We start from the raw sequence: 18,019 nt of genomic DNA on the forward strand, positions 1-18,019 counted from the left end.
CAGGGGTGGCCACAGCCAGGGCAGTGAAGCCAGGGGGTGGGCGGCAAGGTGTGGCAGGGGCAGCAGTCATTTTACACGTTTTCACTGACAGCTTTTGCTTTGACAGCTGAGTGGTTGACGTCATAGGTTGAACCAAAACAAACCAATCGAACCAAAACAAAACAAAATGTCATTCTTTGACCAAAATTATCTGTCGTCATGGATAGTTGGCAATGCTAGGCAACATAGAATTTAAGATAAAAAGCAGACTTAAGTTGGGGTCTGCTGATGACTTACATTGAAAAATCTAATCTCCCTGCTGTCATATCTAACACCAACTTCAATTAAACTCTAAATTATGGTTTGTGGGGTTTGCATGGGTTTTTCACTTGTGTAAAATATTGTGTTGCCACAAATGAATATATATACAGTGGGGAGAACAAGTATTTGATACACTGCCGATTTTGCATGTTTTCCTACTTACAAAGCATGTAGAGGTCTGTAATTTTTATCATAGGTACACTTCAACTGTGAGAGACGGAATCTAAAACAAAAATCCAGAAAATCACATTCTATGATTTTTAAGTAATTAATTTGCAATTTTATTGCATGACATAAGTATTTGATACATCAGAAAAGCAGAACTTAATATTTGGTACAGAAACCTTTGTTTGCAATTACAGAGATCATATGTTTCCTGTAGGTCTTGATCAGGTTTGCACACACTGCAGCAGGGATTTTGGCCCACTCCTCCATACAGACCTTCTCCAGATCCTTCAGGTTTCGGGGCTGTCGCTGGGCAATACAGACTTTCAGCTCCCTCCAAAGATGTTCTATTGGGTTCAGGTCTGGAGACTGGCTAGGCAACTCCAGGACCTTGAGATGCTTCTTACGGAGCCACTCCTTAGTTGCCCTGGCTGTGCGTTTCGGGTCGTTGTCATGCTGGAAGACCCAGCCACGACCCATCTTCAATGCTCTTACTGAGGGTAGGAGGTTGTTGGCCAAGATCTCGCGATACATGGCCCCATCCATCCTCCCCTCAATACGGTGCAGTCGTCCTGTCCCCTTTGCAGAAAAGCATCCCCAAAGAATGATGTTTCCACCTCCATGCTTCACGGTTGGGATGGTGTTCTTGGGGTTGTACTCATCCTTTTTCTTCTTCCAAACACGGTGAGTGGAGTTTAGACCAAAAAGCTCTATTTTTGTCTCATCAGACCACATGACCTTCTCCCATTCCTCCTCTGGATCATCCAGATGGTCATTGGCAAACTTCAGACGGGCCTGGACATGCGCTGGCATGAGCAGGGGGACCTTGCGTGCGCTGCAGGATTTTAATCCATGACGGCGTAGTGTGTTACTAATGGTTTTCTTTGAGACTGTGGTCCCAGCTCTCTTCAGGTCATTGACCAGGTCCTGCCATGTAGTTCTGGGCTGATCCCTCACCTTCCTCATGATCATTGATGCCCCACGAGGTGAGATCTTGCATGGAGCCCCAGACCGAGGGTGATTGACCGTCATCTTGAACTTCCATTTTCTAATAATTGCGCCACCAGTTGTTGCCTTCTCACCAAGCTGCTTGCCTATTGTCCTGTAGCCCATCCCAGCCTTGTGCAGGTCTACAATTGTATCCCTGATGTCCTTACACAGCTCTCTGGTCTTGGCCATTGTGGAGAGGTTGGAGTCTGTTTGATTGAGTGTGTGGACAGGTGTCTTTTATACAGGTAATGAGTTCAAACAGGTGCAGTTAATACAGGTAATGAGTGGAGAACAGGAGGGCTTCTTAAAGAAAAACTAACAGGTCTGTGAGAGCCGGAATTCTTACTGGTTGGTAGGTGATCAAATACTTATGTCATGCAATAAAATGCAAATTAATTACTTAAAAATCATACAATGTGATTTTCTGGATTTTTGTTTTAGATTCCATCTCTCACAGTTGAAGTGTACCTATAATAAAAATTACAGACCTCTACATGCTTTGTAAGTAGGAAAACCTGCAAAATCGGCAGTGTATCAAATACTTGTTCTCCCCACTGTATATATACACACAGTATATAAGAATCTTAGACATCACACACAATACAACAGTAATTTAAAAAGACAATACCACACATTATTATAACATTTGTATTATTTATTATTATTTTCATGCACACTCACTGTCTGGCTTGAAAGTGACAACTCCACGAACAGCTGATTTCCTTTCAGCAGTATGATATAATTGCAATATCATATCAATAGTTTAATACACCTGTATAAAATTAATTTAAGTACATGTACCACAAGCGAGCAGATTATCTAATGTTTATGGTATTTACTGTATGTCTGTTGGGCAAATCTGAAATCATCCATGTCCTGAGGTCTGAAGATCTGAAAATAGTCTTATTTTAAGACAATTTGCCATTAAACAACCTTCGGTGATTTGGATAGAATGAATTAATGTGCAATGTTGTGCATACATACACTGCACTTGACAACATTGAGTTCTCAAGATAAATGTAGAAATATGGTACCAAATAGTCAACATTTAAGGATACTTTGGATGGATTGGATGGGGTTAACACATTTTGAAGTCGATGCTGAGTTGTAACCTAAATCGCTTTTAATATTAAGAATAATATAAACAATATGCAGGAAGTATATGTTATTACATGCTGTAAGTGCACATAGAACAAAACATGTCAAGATCCAGCTTGATCTTTTCCTAAACAGGGCGTTTTCAAACAAACCTTCAAGCACACTTTGGAGTAATTGGCTTACTACAACATGTCTACTAAAAGACAAATTCACTACAGCTCAGTGTTTCCCCCAGGAGTGTTTTCAGCAGTGGTGGCAGAGTTACCTGTTTTTTTATGATTTTATTTAATTATAATATAATTTTTGAAGTGGCGGCCACGATTTAGCAGCGGTGGTGCACTGCATATAGGGGAAACACTGCAGTTTATGGTTTTTAAAACTGACTTACATACACTATATATACAAAAGTATGAGGACACCCCTTCAAATTAGTGGATTCAGCTATTTCAGCCACACCTGTTGCAAACAATTGTATAAAATCGAGCACACAATCATGCAATACACAAACATCGGCAGTAGAATGGCCTTACTGAAGAGCTCAGTGACTTTCATCGTGGCACCGTCATAGGATGCCACCTTTCCAACAAGTCAGTTTGTCAAATGTTTGCCCCGCTAGAGCTGCCTCGGTCAACTGTAAGTGCTGTTATTGTGAAGTGGAAACGTCTAGGAGCAACAACGGCTCAGCTGCGAAGTGGTAGGCCACACAAGCTCACAGAACGGGACCGCCGAGTGCTGAAGCACGTAGCGTGTAAAAATCGTCTGTCCTCGGTTGCAACACTCACTACCGAGTTCCAAACTGCCTCTGGAAGCAACGTCAGCACAATAACTGTTTGTATGGAGCTTCATGAAATGGGTTTCCATGGCCGAGTAGCCGCACACAAGCCTAAGATCAACATGCGCAATGCCAAGTGTCGGCTGGACTGGTGTAAAGCTCGCCGCTATTGGACACTGGAGCAGTGGAAATGCATTCTCTGGAGTGATGAATCACGCTTCACCATCTGGCAGTCCGACGGACGAATCTGGATCTGGATTTGGCAGATGCCAGGAAAACACTACCTGCCCGAATGCATAGTGCCAACTGTAAAGTTTGGTGGAGGAGGAATAATGGTCTGGGGCTGTTTTTCATGGTTCGGGCTAAGCCCCTTAGTTCCAGTGAATGGACATTTTTACGGTACAGCATACAATGACATTCTAGACAATTCTGTGCTTCCAGCTTTGTGGCAACTGTTTGGGGAAGGCCCTTTCCTGTTTCAGCATGTCAATGCCCCCGTGCACAAAGCGAGGTCCATACAGAAATGGTTTTTCGAGATCGGTGTGGAAGAACTTGACTAGCCTGCACAGAGCCCTGACCTCAACTCCATCGAACAACTTTAGGATGAATTGGAACGCCAATTGCGAGCCAGGCCTAATGGCCCAACCTCACTAATGCTCTTGTAGCTGAATGGAAGCAAGTCCCTGCAGCAATGTTCCAACATCTAGTGGAAAGCCTTCCCAGAAGAGTGGAGGCTGTTATAGCAGCAAAGGAGGGACCAACTCCATATTAATGCCCATGATTTTGGAATGAGATGTTCGACGAGCAGGTGTCCACATACTTTTGGCCATGTAGTGTATCACTCATAATTTTTTGGACATTTAGAGATCTGTTAGCTGGATGTTTTATGGAGCGTTACTCAGTCCAGTGCAACATTTGAGTTCCATAAGTCATTGTACATGATAGCCATCAAGTGAGAGCAGTGAAAGCATGTTAGTTCAGCACTGGTAGAGCTACGACAAAACAAGTGTCTTCTGTAGAGTAATTTATTGAGGCACCTGTTCGGGTGAGAATATGCAGAGACTGTCAGAGCATTGTCTATTCTTCACCCTGTTAGGTTCAAGAGTCCGGGTTCAGCAGGGCGACTCCACATAGTCGTTGTCGAGGCGTGGGTGGAAGTTCGACGCCAGCGAGCGGCTGATGACAATGACGCGGGGTGTGAGGCAGTCGTCGCGGCGATGCAGGATGTTCCAGATGAGCATGGCAGCGGCCAGTGTGGCCAATAAGCAGGCGGCGATGTCCACGTAGCACGAGTAGGACAGGTGTGTGTACGGACCGATCCGGTAGAACGTCACCAAGCCGATCACCAGCACAAAACCTGGGGAGGGAGAGAGTTAGGGAAGGGTTAATTCAATGAGGCCTTAGTCATTCAAACCAGAGATTCCCAAATCTCTGAATTTCGTTCTTCATCTCAAACAATTTAATCAATTGAATTTATTTAACGGTGACATTGATGGAGGGGGCGGTAGAATATCATAATCTCACTGTTGCCAACTCCACTAAAATCCTCACGATTCATTCTAGTCAAGTTAAGCAGTCACAAGTAGAGGGGCAATAAAAATCTATGGGGGATAATCAGTTGCTGGGATGAATAAAGGAAGCCACATGACCCTTGGTCCCAATTATATTCAGTATGGCCACATAATAGTAGGAACATTTTATACAGGTAGATCATGCGGCATATTGGCCTGCTGTGCTTAGAAATTCTCCCAGAGCCTTTCAGCCCAGAAGGAGCTCTGCTTGTGGTCTTTGAATTCTAAAGGTTTCCTCTCTGGGAGGACTACTGAGATTTCAACATCAAAGGACACACGCAAGGAAATATCACCGTCATTCTTCTCAGAAAAGCTATCCAAATCAGTTTGAAAGCCTTTCTAATGTATTATTGATGTAACGTTAAAACATATTGTTGTAGCCTACGTCACCATGATCAGGGAAGATGATCAAAAAGAGAGAAATGTTCAACATGAGTCATTTATATCACTGTTCATCAACAAACTTTCATCAAGATACAGTCTGCATTAGGGGAAACAGCGGCACTGTTCGCCTAATACAGTCTTTGTTGTTTGCAGTAACTTCTTTGTTGTTGTATTATCCCAAACGGACATGGCAGTTTCACCAGTTAAGTATTTCAGCTTTATGGTTTGAATATGAATTGGTGAAAAAACCAAGGTGGGGAATTTACCCATGTTCCCCCAACCAACCCTGTCCCCCCACAAAGTATGATGACAACATTTGATTTGTAACCGAAATGAACTATCACCCACAATGGATGGATCACTAGCCTAGATCTCAAAGAGGAACTCAATTTCCCAGACTTAAGTGATGACTGGAGCCAGTCAATAGTTCAACAATAACACTCGTTTGGGAGCATGTCCGATCAACAGTTGGTATAAATAAAGGGACCAAAAATACTTGCTGGAAAAGGGGATGTTGGTCCATTAGGATATGAAACAGTCAGTTTCCTGTGGCAGGCCAGTAAGCCAGTGACAATGCTGGACAAGCGTTATTTAAATGTTGTGTGAGAGTTTGGCTGTATATGTCTCTCTCTGTATGGGTGATTCCGATCCATAAGCCTGTCTTTGTTTATGTGAGTTTGTCGGTAAGTAATTGTATATGCCTGTGTGTGATTTAAATGTGTGTGTGTGTTCCTTATGTGTCTGCATTTGAGTATGTAACTTGCGTGCAAGTGTTTGTCTGTCCATCTGTGTGTGTTTAACCTGCTTGACTCATTTTCTAAAAAATCATAAAGGATCTCTCCTCCCCAGTCCCCGGGCTTCAGGCTATGTGAGCTGTGTGAACGGCTTTTTTTTGGCACAGTCTAATCTGTCGGGCTTCCTTCCTATTTTTTCTCTTTCCATCCTTCCTTCCTTCCCTTCTCGCCACACCCCCCGCTTCGGTTAGCGAATGGGGATGCTTGACACAGTCAGGCAGTCAACGACCTTTCTGAAAGACACTGACTGAACCCATTCTTATCTCATTGTAATAAATCTAGGTCCTGGAAATTCACTGAGTTTACTGCTTACTGCTTGTCCTTCCAATTAATATATTATCATTCTTAAACTAGGACAACTAGTAGTCATATCATACCTGAATGACTTAGCACTATTCAATTAATAGAGAATGATTGGTATGACAACCAGCCCACTAAATGCCCTCAGCTTAATCCGCGGTGCACTCAACTGTGCTGTGAAGTCACCCACAAGCCTAAGAGGTCCCGGCGTTCAAATTCCTTGACTTTTTAAGCCTATCGCGTTTGGCTTGCGTTTCTCTTCCTCCAGAAAGAAGCACATATTTCCCTTGGTATTGTTCTTTTTGGAGATGCAATTGCCCCGTTGGGGCGGCAGGTAGCTTAGTGGTTAAGAGCGTTGTGCCAGTAACCGAAAGGTCGCTGGTTCTAATCCCCGAGCCGACTAGGTGAAAAATCTGTCAATGTTCCCTTGAGCAAGGCACTTAACCCTAATTGCTCCTGTAAGTCGCTCTGGATAAGAGCGTCTGCTAAATGACTAAAATGTAAATGTGTAGGGGAGACACAATAGCCAAGGCCACAGTTTGGGTGTGGTGCCAGTTGTGCCCACTGCACATTCCCCCCATAGCAGTGTAAACTGTGGATGTGCATCTCAAACCCACATGAATCTCTAACCCTTTATCTTTGATCCTCTGATCCTCACTCAGAGCTCTCTCCATTCCGTCGCACATTCCTGAGCCTGTCAGTCTCAGGGGTTGAAAACAGGCCAGTGTTACTCTCAGCCACAGTTCAGACCTGCTGCTGAAACCAGTGTTGAGATATCACTGAATGGAATTGGATATTGTTATGATAATATAATATAATAATAAATGTGTGATCCCACTGTCTGCATGTGATAGCTGAGGTGTTTGGCACATCCCGAAAATGAAAACAGAGCATTCTTTCCCGAGAAAGACTGGCTGCTCGTAAAAAATAACTCCCATTCACAGCGGAGAGAGAGGGGGAGAGAGAGGCCCATTCACTGGCTCTCAGTGGGGGAGGAGAGGAACTGCTGAGCGGTGGAGGTCTACATAACTGTCCTGAACTCAGGAAATGGGCCTAGATTAAGTGAAGGCAATGGGGATGATGGGAAATCACTAAGTCTGCTGGTTTTCAATATATTATAAATAATGTCAAGATGGTTTTTTTTCAAGTGGTGGAGATGAAGATTATGAATTGCCTGGCTGGGCTGTGGGACAGTGGATGTGCATTGATTATTGAAATGTACCTGTTTTATAATATACTGTAGGCTAGTCTTGCCTTTGAATCACTGTCAAGATCTGTCAAATCAGGTCTTGGCTCTGGCTGTTTGTATTTCCATATAGTCTCTTATTTCATAGTCAATATAGTAAGCCAATGAGAAGCCTTGGGACACTGATACCTAGGAACCATTGTTATCTCTACTGCCTTGAAGTCCTCACCAAGTCATCTATATTCTGCTCACTCTTGTTGACCAAATATGGTGAAGTCTTCATATAGTGGCATATGAGTACAAAGAATAATGCAATTTTTCCAGCTGCGGGTATTTTTATCTGGGGGAAGTAGGTGTGTATGTGTCTCTCTCACTCATTAGTCATGTCCCTATTCTTACTAATGTCAACATGTGGGTTTATAATAGACGGGCAGTTATTTATTTTTTGCAGCTGAAAACAGCTACCGACAACCGCCCTAAATATCCATCCATACCTAATTATTCTGCCATTGTATTAACATCTCACACATTGATGAGACAAGTCCTTCTGTGCCAAACAATAGTTTGGCTCGGCACGTTCTTTTGGAAGGGGAATCAGGGATGATTTGGGTGGGTCCCAGCGATGCGGCCCGAAGAAGCTTGCATTTTATCTCATGTCGAGAGAGCGGACCCTTTATTTGCCCCTGTTCCTGGACATTCTTTAAACACGGGCATAAAAGCTAGGCCAAGCTTATCTGGACAGCAGCTCTTCCCACCTTACAGTGATGTGTATAAAATGACGTTTTTGTACCGACCAACCCAATACATGCGCACACACACACACTCAGTCTCTGTTGAACTGTCTTTTGCGTACGCTCCCTTCTCTTTCCTCCTCTGCTAAGGGTTTGCATAACAGGTAGTCGCAGGCATTTCCTTGTCCTGAGCAGGGATATCCTGGCGCCCGACAGTCGCTCCCTGGCTCGCTGCAGCTCCGGCCGGCCCCCCAGCCCGCACCGACCGCCTGCTATATTTAACCATCAGACCCTTGAATGCTGCCCCCGCTGTGCCACAATACTGACCAGGCCTGACATCCCTAAACAACAAGATGTGAGCCCAATACAACGTGACAACGTCACCCCCCCCCCCCCCCCCCCCCCCAACATGGGCACTGGGAAAGGGCCATGCCTACACTGCCACACGGCCCTCTGGGATGGATGGCGGGAGGGAGGGAGGTAGTCTTGGTCTGCCCTCACCCCCCTCTTCCTCTCCTTTCCATTGCTATTCCTGGTCGTCCTTCTCTTTAATTGACTTTTCAAGAAAATTACATCTTGGAACGATAACGGCTGATCCTTGTTTTGGTTTTTAGTTTGTTTAGTCTCTAGATTTGTTTATGTTTTTTGTCCTCTAGCCAAGCCTCAAAGCTCCACGGGTTTCTCTTATGTGTTGCACTGGGGAACGAGGGAATTTTGTTTCTTAGCAACACACTGTGAACATTTTTAGATCTGAGGAACGTTCAGAAAAATCCTGAAGTGATGAACACTATTGAACATTTCAAAGTTGAACTCAAGAGTTAGACACTTGCTCGTTCACTTTAGATTCCCCTGTAGTCTCACTTTCTATCTGGTAGTGCATTGGTGTCTTGCTTTGGGCAGTAGGTGTTTTATAGTGTGGTTGCCTAACTCAGGGGTTTTCAAACTACGGTACTGCAAGGGGTCCGTCAATTATTATTATACTTTTTTTGGGGGGGGGGGTTTATGTGAAAAATAATTATTTTATGAATATCGCTAGCTGCAACAGAATACCATTGTGGATACAATTTTTATGTCTCTGTGTCCATGCCAAAATCTTGAACTATAGAAAACTCTTAGGCGGGCTGTCTAAGTAGGAATTTTCAGGGTTGAAAAACAGTTTCGGTGTCAACTTAAATGACCAAAACCAGATAGAAAGCATGCAGAAAAGATATTGAACTATAACCATTTTTTTTATAATTCCATCCTTGAGAACTAACAATCAAATATAAACTAGACAATCAGGGAGAATCGAACATTTAAAAATCCGGCATTCAGAGCACATGCCCATTTGATTTTGTTATAATGTTTGAGCAGAGGAACACAGCATTAACCATGGCAAAATGCACAGAATTGCAGGAAATAAGCTTTAAAACTGCAAAATCATTCCATGTGAAAATGAAACAAAAATGTCCATGCATGTTCTATTTCACAGAAAGATCCTTTGAAAAATGATTTTTGACATTGCCTGTGTTTAGCATTTGTCTTTTTATTTTCACATAGAATGACCGACTACTTGGCCATCTGCAGTGTTCATGTCCAGGCTTTGTAAGTTTCCGTTTTTTTCTCTATTGTAGGTGTTGGACAGCCTGCCACATCTGGTTGCTTGTATTTGTGCACCATCTCAGAGCCACAGATATACATAGAGTATACACTAATCTAGACCAGTGTTTCTCAACCTCTTTTTTTTACAAGGGACTGGCAAGCTAGGGTCCTTTCTGCCTCCTTGAATGACCTCTTACATTACAACTAGTACCTGACAACTGACAAAATCATATACAGCTAACCATCTCCTAGACCGCAAACCATCATCCCATGGACCAGTGGCGGTCCGTGAACCAGAGGTTGCAGACACTGGGGTAGGCTACATGTAGCTATAAACACCCTGCCCCATGTTCTGTGGTCAGTGTATTAAAGCCACATTCTTGGATTCGTTATTCTTCAAGAATCAACGACTAAATATAAAACATTTAACAGATTCCCAGACTGTAGCTCTAACTAGGTTGGTGTGGTACTCACTGGCCAGCTGGAACAGTGCGGCGATGGCCTCCTCCCACCACTGGGAGTCCTGGGTGATGAAGGGCAGCTCCATCAGGCCCAGCAGGAAGATGAGCTGCCCGGCCGTCAGCGCCACCGTAGCCATCAGGTTACACGCTCGCATCATGTCAAACTGCACTGATGGGCAGAGAGAGGGGGATACTTTTCTAGGATGATCTCTCTGGCCAAGACGTCAGGTTAACAGTATGTTTACGGACATATTGATACATTGTTATTGATGGATCCATATGAATTGTGCAGATTTTCATCTCAAACTATAGACAAAGACACCTTTTTTTTTTTTTTTTTTTTTTACTTCTGCTTGAACCAATCGTAGTCTACTTGACCAAGTCACTGTGATGACCTGTTGATTTCAGATTGCTGTGTGTCATACTATGATATCAAATGTAAGGCTGTTGTCATAACCTGACATAACCAGTCACTCAAGCCTTGATAGTAAGAATTTGAACTGTCCTTTTTTTATCAGTGTCCTTATCAGTGTATGTTATAAATCAGTCCAATACAGCCCAGGCAGCCATCTCTTCTCACTGATTGAGATTGACTGTTTCTGGTTTGTATGCATCACATTCGTCAACTGTCAACAACTGGGTTTAACATCTTGCTGTGTCTGGTTTGGCAATATACATGATCATTGTTGATCTCCATGCACAAAAAAACGTTATTGCATCGTCAACGATCTGCTGGTCTGAGCTTCATTCCCAGGGCACCTACCTTTTTATATTGCATTGTTCCTAGTTTCTGAACTAGACCTATGTAAAAAAATAATAATAATAATAATCATAATGAGCTAACATTTAAGAAACAGACACGTCATTCCACTTACATTTGACGGTGCTGCGGGACTCCTGGTAGCCTGCATACTCCGAGCCCCAGCCCAAGCCCTCACACGGCCTCTGAGTCCCCTGACCTCTCCTATTGGACCCCCCATCCCCAGGTTCATCCCGGCCACTCTCTCCTCCAGTCATGACGGGACACATCCTCCACAGCCCCACGCTGCGCTTGCGTCCATCCTCCAGGGCCTGCAGCACCCAGCTGGGGGTGAAGGCTGCCACGTTGTTGAGGACCAGGGACAGCAGGGCCACCGCCACTGCTGCCGCCACCAGCCGCTGCACGGCCATGTGCCGCTGCCCGCCCGCCACCTCTCCCTCCCCCACCTCCCTCTCCTCGTCCCTCTGCTCCTCTCCTGCGCTGCCCTGCCTCTCCTGGGCAGCAACACCAGCGGTGCTCGGGGCCCCCCCCTGCTCTCCTCCTCTTCTACTGCCAGTCAGCTAGCGGCTAATGCTAACCCCAGGCAGTAACACCGCTGAAGAAAAACAGGAATGTGTTGTTAGCTCAGCATATTGTTGTGTTGTTAGCTCAGCTCATGTTGTTAGCTTAATCCTCATTGAGGTTTTGGGGGTGGAGGTCAGTTGGTTTAGCTTTCCTCCTCGGAGTCCACGGTGGGCAGGCGTGGGTTAATCCGACCGACATCGAGGTCCATTCCACTGGCTTTAGTGACTGGCTGCAGCTTGGCTCTCGCTCTCGAACCTCGCTCCACTATTGTCTCTTCAACCGTCTCTTTTCCACTGCTTTTGTTACCCCTTTTCTCTCCTCGTCTGATTTGTACTTGCAGCACTCCTCTCCGTTGGTTCTCTGCAGCTGTTTCAAGCTTCTCTCTTCTCTGTGTAGGCGTCTGCCCCCCCCAGTTTCTTTCTTTCTTTCTTCTTCTGTGTTTTTTTTTCTCTTCAAACTCTCCACTGGGGTGGCGGGGGAGTGGAGACGCAGAGTAGAGCAGCAGAGTAGATCCTCTGGATCGTGTTGCTAAGGGCCAGTGGCTCACTGAAGGCTGCTCACTGAGGCTTAACCAAGGAAGGGCTTTGTCAACTGGAAGAGTCTTCTTCCCTAGTCTTCTTCTGACCCTCTCTCTCTCTCTCTCTCTCTCTCTCTCTCTCTCTCTCTCTCTCTCTCTCTCTCTCTCTCTCTCTCTCTCTCTCTCTCTCTCTCTCTCTCTCTCTCTCTCTCTCTCTCTCTCTCTCTCTCTCTCTCTCTCTCTCTCTCTCTCTCTCTCTCTCTCTCTCTCTCTCTCTCTCTCTCTCTCTCTCTCTCTCTCTCTCTCTCTCTCTCTCTCTCTCTCTCTCTCTCTCTCTCTCTCTCTCTCTCTCTCTCTCTCTCTCTCTCTCTCTCTTTGTGTGTGTGAAGTGTTGTTTCAGGGTGGGCGATATTAGTCTGTGGCTGCAACAGGTTTGACCAGACAACTCCCTCCCTCCCTCTGTGTGTGAGAATGTGCGCTCCTGAGACCCACTCAGAGACGACGAATGGGAGTGTTTTCAGCCCTAAGAGCCTAAGGGGAATTCTAGCTGCTGCAGCTCCTCTTCTCTCTGTGTGTGTGTGTGTGTGCTACAATTACAAACACACTGGCCCCCACTGTCCGACCAGCAACAGGATGCGTTTCCTGAGAGGAAAAAGGTCGGAGGGGGGCAAAAGGCAGACTCTGTCCTTCTTTCTCCCAAACCCTGTCTCTCTCTGTCGCCAAACCCTAAGGGTTCCGATTAGTTCTTTTCTGGCTCTGAAACATCTGTGTAAGATGTGTATTCCGAGACTGATAGATCCGTGGGGATTTGAGGGGCTGTGTTTGTATGGTCTGTGACCATAGAAAGCAGACTTTTGCCTGCCAGTGCAGTGCAGTGCTATATAACATGGGTCTCTGCAAGGCAAGCTTGGCCTCCTTTCTCCCCGCCAGTGAGTCCCAGGGCCCCTAAAAATTCAGGGAATTTCCTGTTGCCTAACTTTAATAAACAGCCCACATCTGTATCAGCTAAAGAGAGAAGATGGAGGGAGGGAGAGGGGGGACAAAAATGTGTGTGTGAGAGCGAGTTGAGTTGGAGCTCCCTGCAACCATTCTCCTATGCGCAATCCCCCGTAAAAAGCATACCTCCCTGGTTTGGCCTCCTGCCCTGAGCTGGTTCTGGATTCCCACACACAGAATACTGCTGTCTGTGATTAAATGTTAACGTGTTAAAGGGGTTTAGAAGAAATTTAGAGGAGTTGATTGGATTAGATGTTGAAATTGGAGCATGGGCAGTGTACATGAAGACTAGCTTCTCTTGTGCCAGACATCAATGGCTAACCTGCATATGCAAGAAATCAAATGGCTATAACAAATACTTTCAACTTTTTACTGAATGTCCTTGAATCACAAAGGAAGTGTTTTACAATGTTTTATTTTCTCCTATGCTAATCGAGTGCTTTTCCATTCTCCCTATTGCATTATGGATTCTGATCTTATCTTAGTCATACAATATACTTTATTAAACAAAATGTGTCGCTATCTTGTCTGTGAGAAACACACACACACACACACATATCTTATACGTAATATATGCCATTTAGCAGACGGTTTTATCCAAAGCGACTTACAGTTATGCTTGCATACATTTTACATATGGGTGGTCCCGGGAATCGAACCCACCATCTTGGCGTTACAAGCAGCATGCTCTACCAACTGAGCTACAAATGACCACATACTCAAACAAAATGTCTCTCTCCTCTCTCTCTGCAGTGAGGCAGTATGGGAGAACATGGCGAGGATGTGTGTGAAGAACCGGCGTCTGGACGTGGCACGGGTGTGTCTGGGCAACATGGGTAATGCCAGGGCGGCGCGGGCACTACGGGAGGCCGAGGCCGAGCCTGAACTGGAGGCCAGGGTAGCAGTACTGGCCCTGCAACTGGGCATGCTGGTAAGGAAGCCAACCAAGCTGTAGGTGATCATAAAAGATAATGGTGGCTTCACTTCATTTTCAATGAGTATCCTTAGCCAGGTATTGTCATACTTGGTACATAGAGTAAAATAATGGTACATTATAGGTTGTTCAATTCTATCATTACCACATATAGCCACCTAGTACCAGTAGAATTACCTATGTGATTACCCTGTAGTAGTGTAGTTAGTGTAGTTAGTAAGTACGTGCTATTATGGAGTAGTTACCGCTTTTGTCTTAGTCATTAGTAGTGTATCTGTCCATACTAACACACTACATGTGTACTGGATGTAAAGTCATCATTACAGAATAACTTCTTACCCAGGGATAATTCCCCTAATCTTAAGTGTTACTTTTCAATTGGACCACAGGAGGATGCAGAGAAGCTGTATAAGAGCTGTGGGCGCTTCGACCTCCTGAACAAGTTCTACCAGGCATCAGGCCAGTGGCAGCAGGCCGTGGAGACAGCAGAGACCCACGACCGTATCCACCTCAGGACCAGCTACTACAGCTATGCCAAATACCTGGAGGCCATCGGAGACAAGAGCATGGCCCTCGTGTTGTAAGAGCCAGCTTAGCACTGATGCTATGACTGTTAACATTTGATATGTTAGCATTTAATTTGACACTTAGCATTTGATACAAGCAGCAAATCGGTGCTGGTTCTACAGTGCATTAGCATTTTCACTTGAACCTTGTTCTTGTGTATAAAGAATATACGAAATGCATGGTACTGTATGGGTAGATGTATCAAGGCAATAACAGCCTATTGTTGTACTAGATATACAGTGCATCCGGAAAGTATTCAGACCCCTTGACTTTTTCCACATTTTGTTATGTTACAGCCTTATTCTAAAATCTAAACAGGTTTTTAGAAATTTTGGCAAATGTATTAAAAATAAAAAACAGAAATACCTTATTTACATAAGTATTCAGACCGTTTGCTATGAGACTCGAAATTGAGCTCAGGTGCATCCTGTTTCCATTGATCATCCTTGAGATGTTTCTGCAACTTGATTGGAGTCCACCTGTGGTAAATTGAAGTGATTGGACATGACTTGGAAATGCACACACCTGTCTATATAAGGTCCCACAGTTGACAATGCATGTCAAAGCAAAAACCAAGCCATGAGGTTGAAGGAATTGTCCGTAGAGCTCTGAGACAGGATTGTGTCGAGGCACAGATCTGGGAAGGGTACCAAAAAAATTCTGCAGCATGGAAGGTCCCCAAGAACACAGTGGCCTCCATTATTCTTAAATAGAAGAAGTTTGGAACCACCAAGACTCTTACTAGAGCTGGCCGACCGGCCAGACTGAGCAATTGGAGGAGAGGGGCCTTGGTCAGGGAGGTGACCAAGAACCCGATGGTCACTCTGACAGAGCTCCAGAGTTCCTCTGTGGAGATGGGAGAACCTTCCAGAAGGACAACCATCTCTGCAGCACTCCACCAATCAGGCCTTTATGGTAGAGTGGCCAGACAGAAGCCACTCCTCAGTAAAAGGCACATGACAGCCCGCTTGGAGTTTGCCAAAAGGCACCTAAAGAGACTCAGACCATGAGAAACAGGATTCGCTGGTCTGATGAAACCAAGATTGAACTTTTTGGCCTGAATGCCAAGCGTCACATCTGGAGGAAACCTGGCACCATCCCTACGGTGAAGCATGGTGGTGGCAGCATCATGCTGTGGGGATGTTTTTCAGCGGCAGGGACTGGGAGACTAGTCAGGACCGAGGGAAAGATTAATGGAGAAAAGTACAGAGAGATCCTTGATGAAAACCTGCTCCAGAGCACTCAGGACCTCAGACTGGGGTGAAGGTTCACCTTCCAACAGCACAACGGCCCTAAGCACACAGCCAATACAACGCAGGAGTGGCTTCGGGAAAAGTCTCTGAATGTCCTTGAGTGGCCCAGCCAGATCCCGGACTTGAACCCAATCGATTATCTCTGGATAGACCTGAAAATAGCTGTGCAGCAACGCTCCCCATCCAACCTGACAGAGCTTGAGAGGATCTGCAGAGAAGAATGGGAGAAACTCCCCAAATACAGGTGTGCCAAGATTGTAGAGTCATACCCAAGAAGACTCGAGTCTGTAATCGCTGCCAAAGGTGCTTCAACAAAGTACTGAGTAAAGGGTCTGAATAGTTATGTAAATGTGATATATCCGTTTTGTATTTGTAATACATTTGCTAACATTTCTAAAAACCTGTTTTTGCTTTGTCATTAGGGGGTATTGTGTGTAGATTGATGAGGAAAGAAATCTATTCAATCCATTTTAGAATAAGGCTGCAACGTAACAAAATGTGGAAAAAGTAAAGGGGTCTGAATACTTTCTGAATGCACTGTACCCTCAGCTGTGTAATTCCTCAGTTTTCTGTCTGTTTTAGCTATGAGAGGTCTGACACACACCGGTTCGAGGTACCCAGGATGCTGCTAGATGATGCACTGTCTCTGGAGATTTACGTCAACAAAATGAAGGACAAGTAAGTCTGGGAATGGTGGAATTAGTTTTATTCTGTCCTCAACCCAGACTCAATCTACTACTGATTCTAGACTTTTAATTATTTAAAGTGTATTCAGTTTAAAAAATAAATAAATACAGACAAATGAACATTGTTGAGAGTTGAGTATTTGACATGCAGTTTTCTCTGTTGACCCAGAAACATCTATAAGTGGTGGGCTCAGTACCTGGAGAGCCAGTCAGACATGGAGTCAGCACTACGCTACTACGAATACGCACAGGACTTCCTCTCTCTGGTCCGCGTGCACTGCTACCTGGGGAACATTCAGAAGGTAACACACATTTGTATCAGGGGGGAACATTTATGACGTAGCACACATTTGTGGCAATGAAACGTTTTGAGAAAGGAACTGTTTCTACTCATAAGGAATGTTAAATACCTAAATATGAAAACACAACCTAACCATGAGGTAAATATCCAATGAGAATACTGTATATTTCACAGGCGTCGGAGATAGCCAATGAGACAGGGAACCGTGCTGCCTCGTACCACCTAGCCCGGCAGTATGAGAGTCAGGAGGAGATCAAACAGTCTGTCCACTTCTACACACGAGCCCAGGCCTACAACAATGCCATCCGCCTCTGCAAGGTAACAAATGGACCTCAACCACAATTGAGACTTTCTCCATTCAAATGTGTCCCACTGGCCATAGCAATACATTAATTACCTACCTATCTATAATTATTATATGAAAGATTTATTACAGACTGAGCATATTGTTTCTTATTTATTTCAGAATGCTGTTTGCATTATTGAGGCTATGGATGCGGTTATAATCCAGTGCTGTATTGTCTGTGGGCCATGGATGACTTGTTTTGTGTTCAGGAGAATGGTCTGGACGACCAGCTGATGAACCTGGCCCTCCTCAGTAACCCAGAGGACATGATGGAGGCTGCTTGTTATTACGAGGAGAAGGGTTCTCATATGGACCGTGCTGTCGTGCTCTACCACAAGGTTAGTATTATACCTCAGACCTCCCTGTTCTTCCCCAATGGCTTATATACATGCATTCTAAATTGTGCCACAAGGGGGCATTAGCTCACTGATATTTGTATAGGAACGCATTGGCTTCCGAGTCCTTTGATGCTACGGTATGCTCACAAACCCGCACACATGATAATACTGTCTCTGATGTTTCTCTTACACGTGGATCTCTGTCTCTCTATTTTTCTCAGGCTGGTCATTTCTCCAAGGCTTTGGAGCTGGCCTTTGCTACAGAGCAGTTCTCTGCACTGCAGCTCGTAGCAGAGGACCTGGATGAGACATCTGACCCGGCCCTGCTATCCCGCTGCTCAGCCTTCTTCATCAAACATGGCCAGTATGAGAAGGCTGTGGAGCTGCTTGTGGCTGCCAAGAAGGTACTTTACCCATGTCCTCC

The 18,019-nt window shown here is 44.8% G+C and overlaps 2 protein-coding genes across 2 annotated transcripts in view; one reads left to right on the plus strand and one right to left on the minus strand.

Moving 5' to 3' along the window:
• Nucleotides 1-18,019, plus strand: part of ift140 (intraflagellar transport 140 homolog (Chlamydomonas)) — a 43,583-nt gene that overhangs the window by 21,148 nt on the left and 4,416 nt on the right. Inside the window, exons 19-25 of the mRNA XM_084153399.1 lie at nt 13,924-14,101; nt 14,494-14,684; nt 16,507-16,602; nt 16,780-16,912; nt 17,086-17,229; nt 17,467-17,595; nt 17,817-17,999. Coding sequence (XP_084009525.1) covers nt 13,924-14,101; nt 14,494-14,684; nt 16,507-16,602; nt 16,780-16,912; nt 17,086-17,229; nt 17,467-17,595; nt 17,817-17,999 — 1,054 coding nt within the window. The remainder of the gene's footprint in view (nt 1-13,923; nt 14,102-14,493; nt 14,685-16,506; nt 16,603-16,779; nt 16,913-17,085; nt 17,230-17,466; nt 17,596-17,816; nt 18,000-18,019) is intronic.
• On the minus strand, nt 2,132-12,307 carry tmem204 (transmembrane protein 204). The gene is made up of 3 exons (XM_084163771.1): nt 11,209-12,307; nt 10,347-10,502; nt 2,132-4,682 (listed from the first exon to the last, which is right to left on the minus strand). Exons 1-3 carry the CDS (start codon nt 11,501-11,503, stop codon nt 4,438-4,440), a joined length of 696 nt encoding a protein of 231 aa, XP_084019897.1. The 5' UTR covers nt 11,504-12,307; the 3' UTR covers nt 2,132-4,437.

Source organism: Coregonus lavaretus (genome assembly GCF_964263955.1).
Source record: "Coregonus lavaretus genome assembly, chromosome: 1".
Lineage (NCBI taxonomy): Eukaryota > Metazoa > Chordata > Actinopteri > Salmoniformes > Salmonidae > Coregonus > Coregonus lavaretus.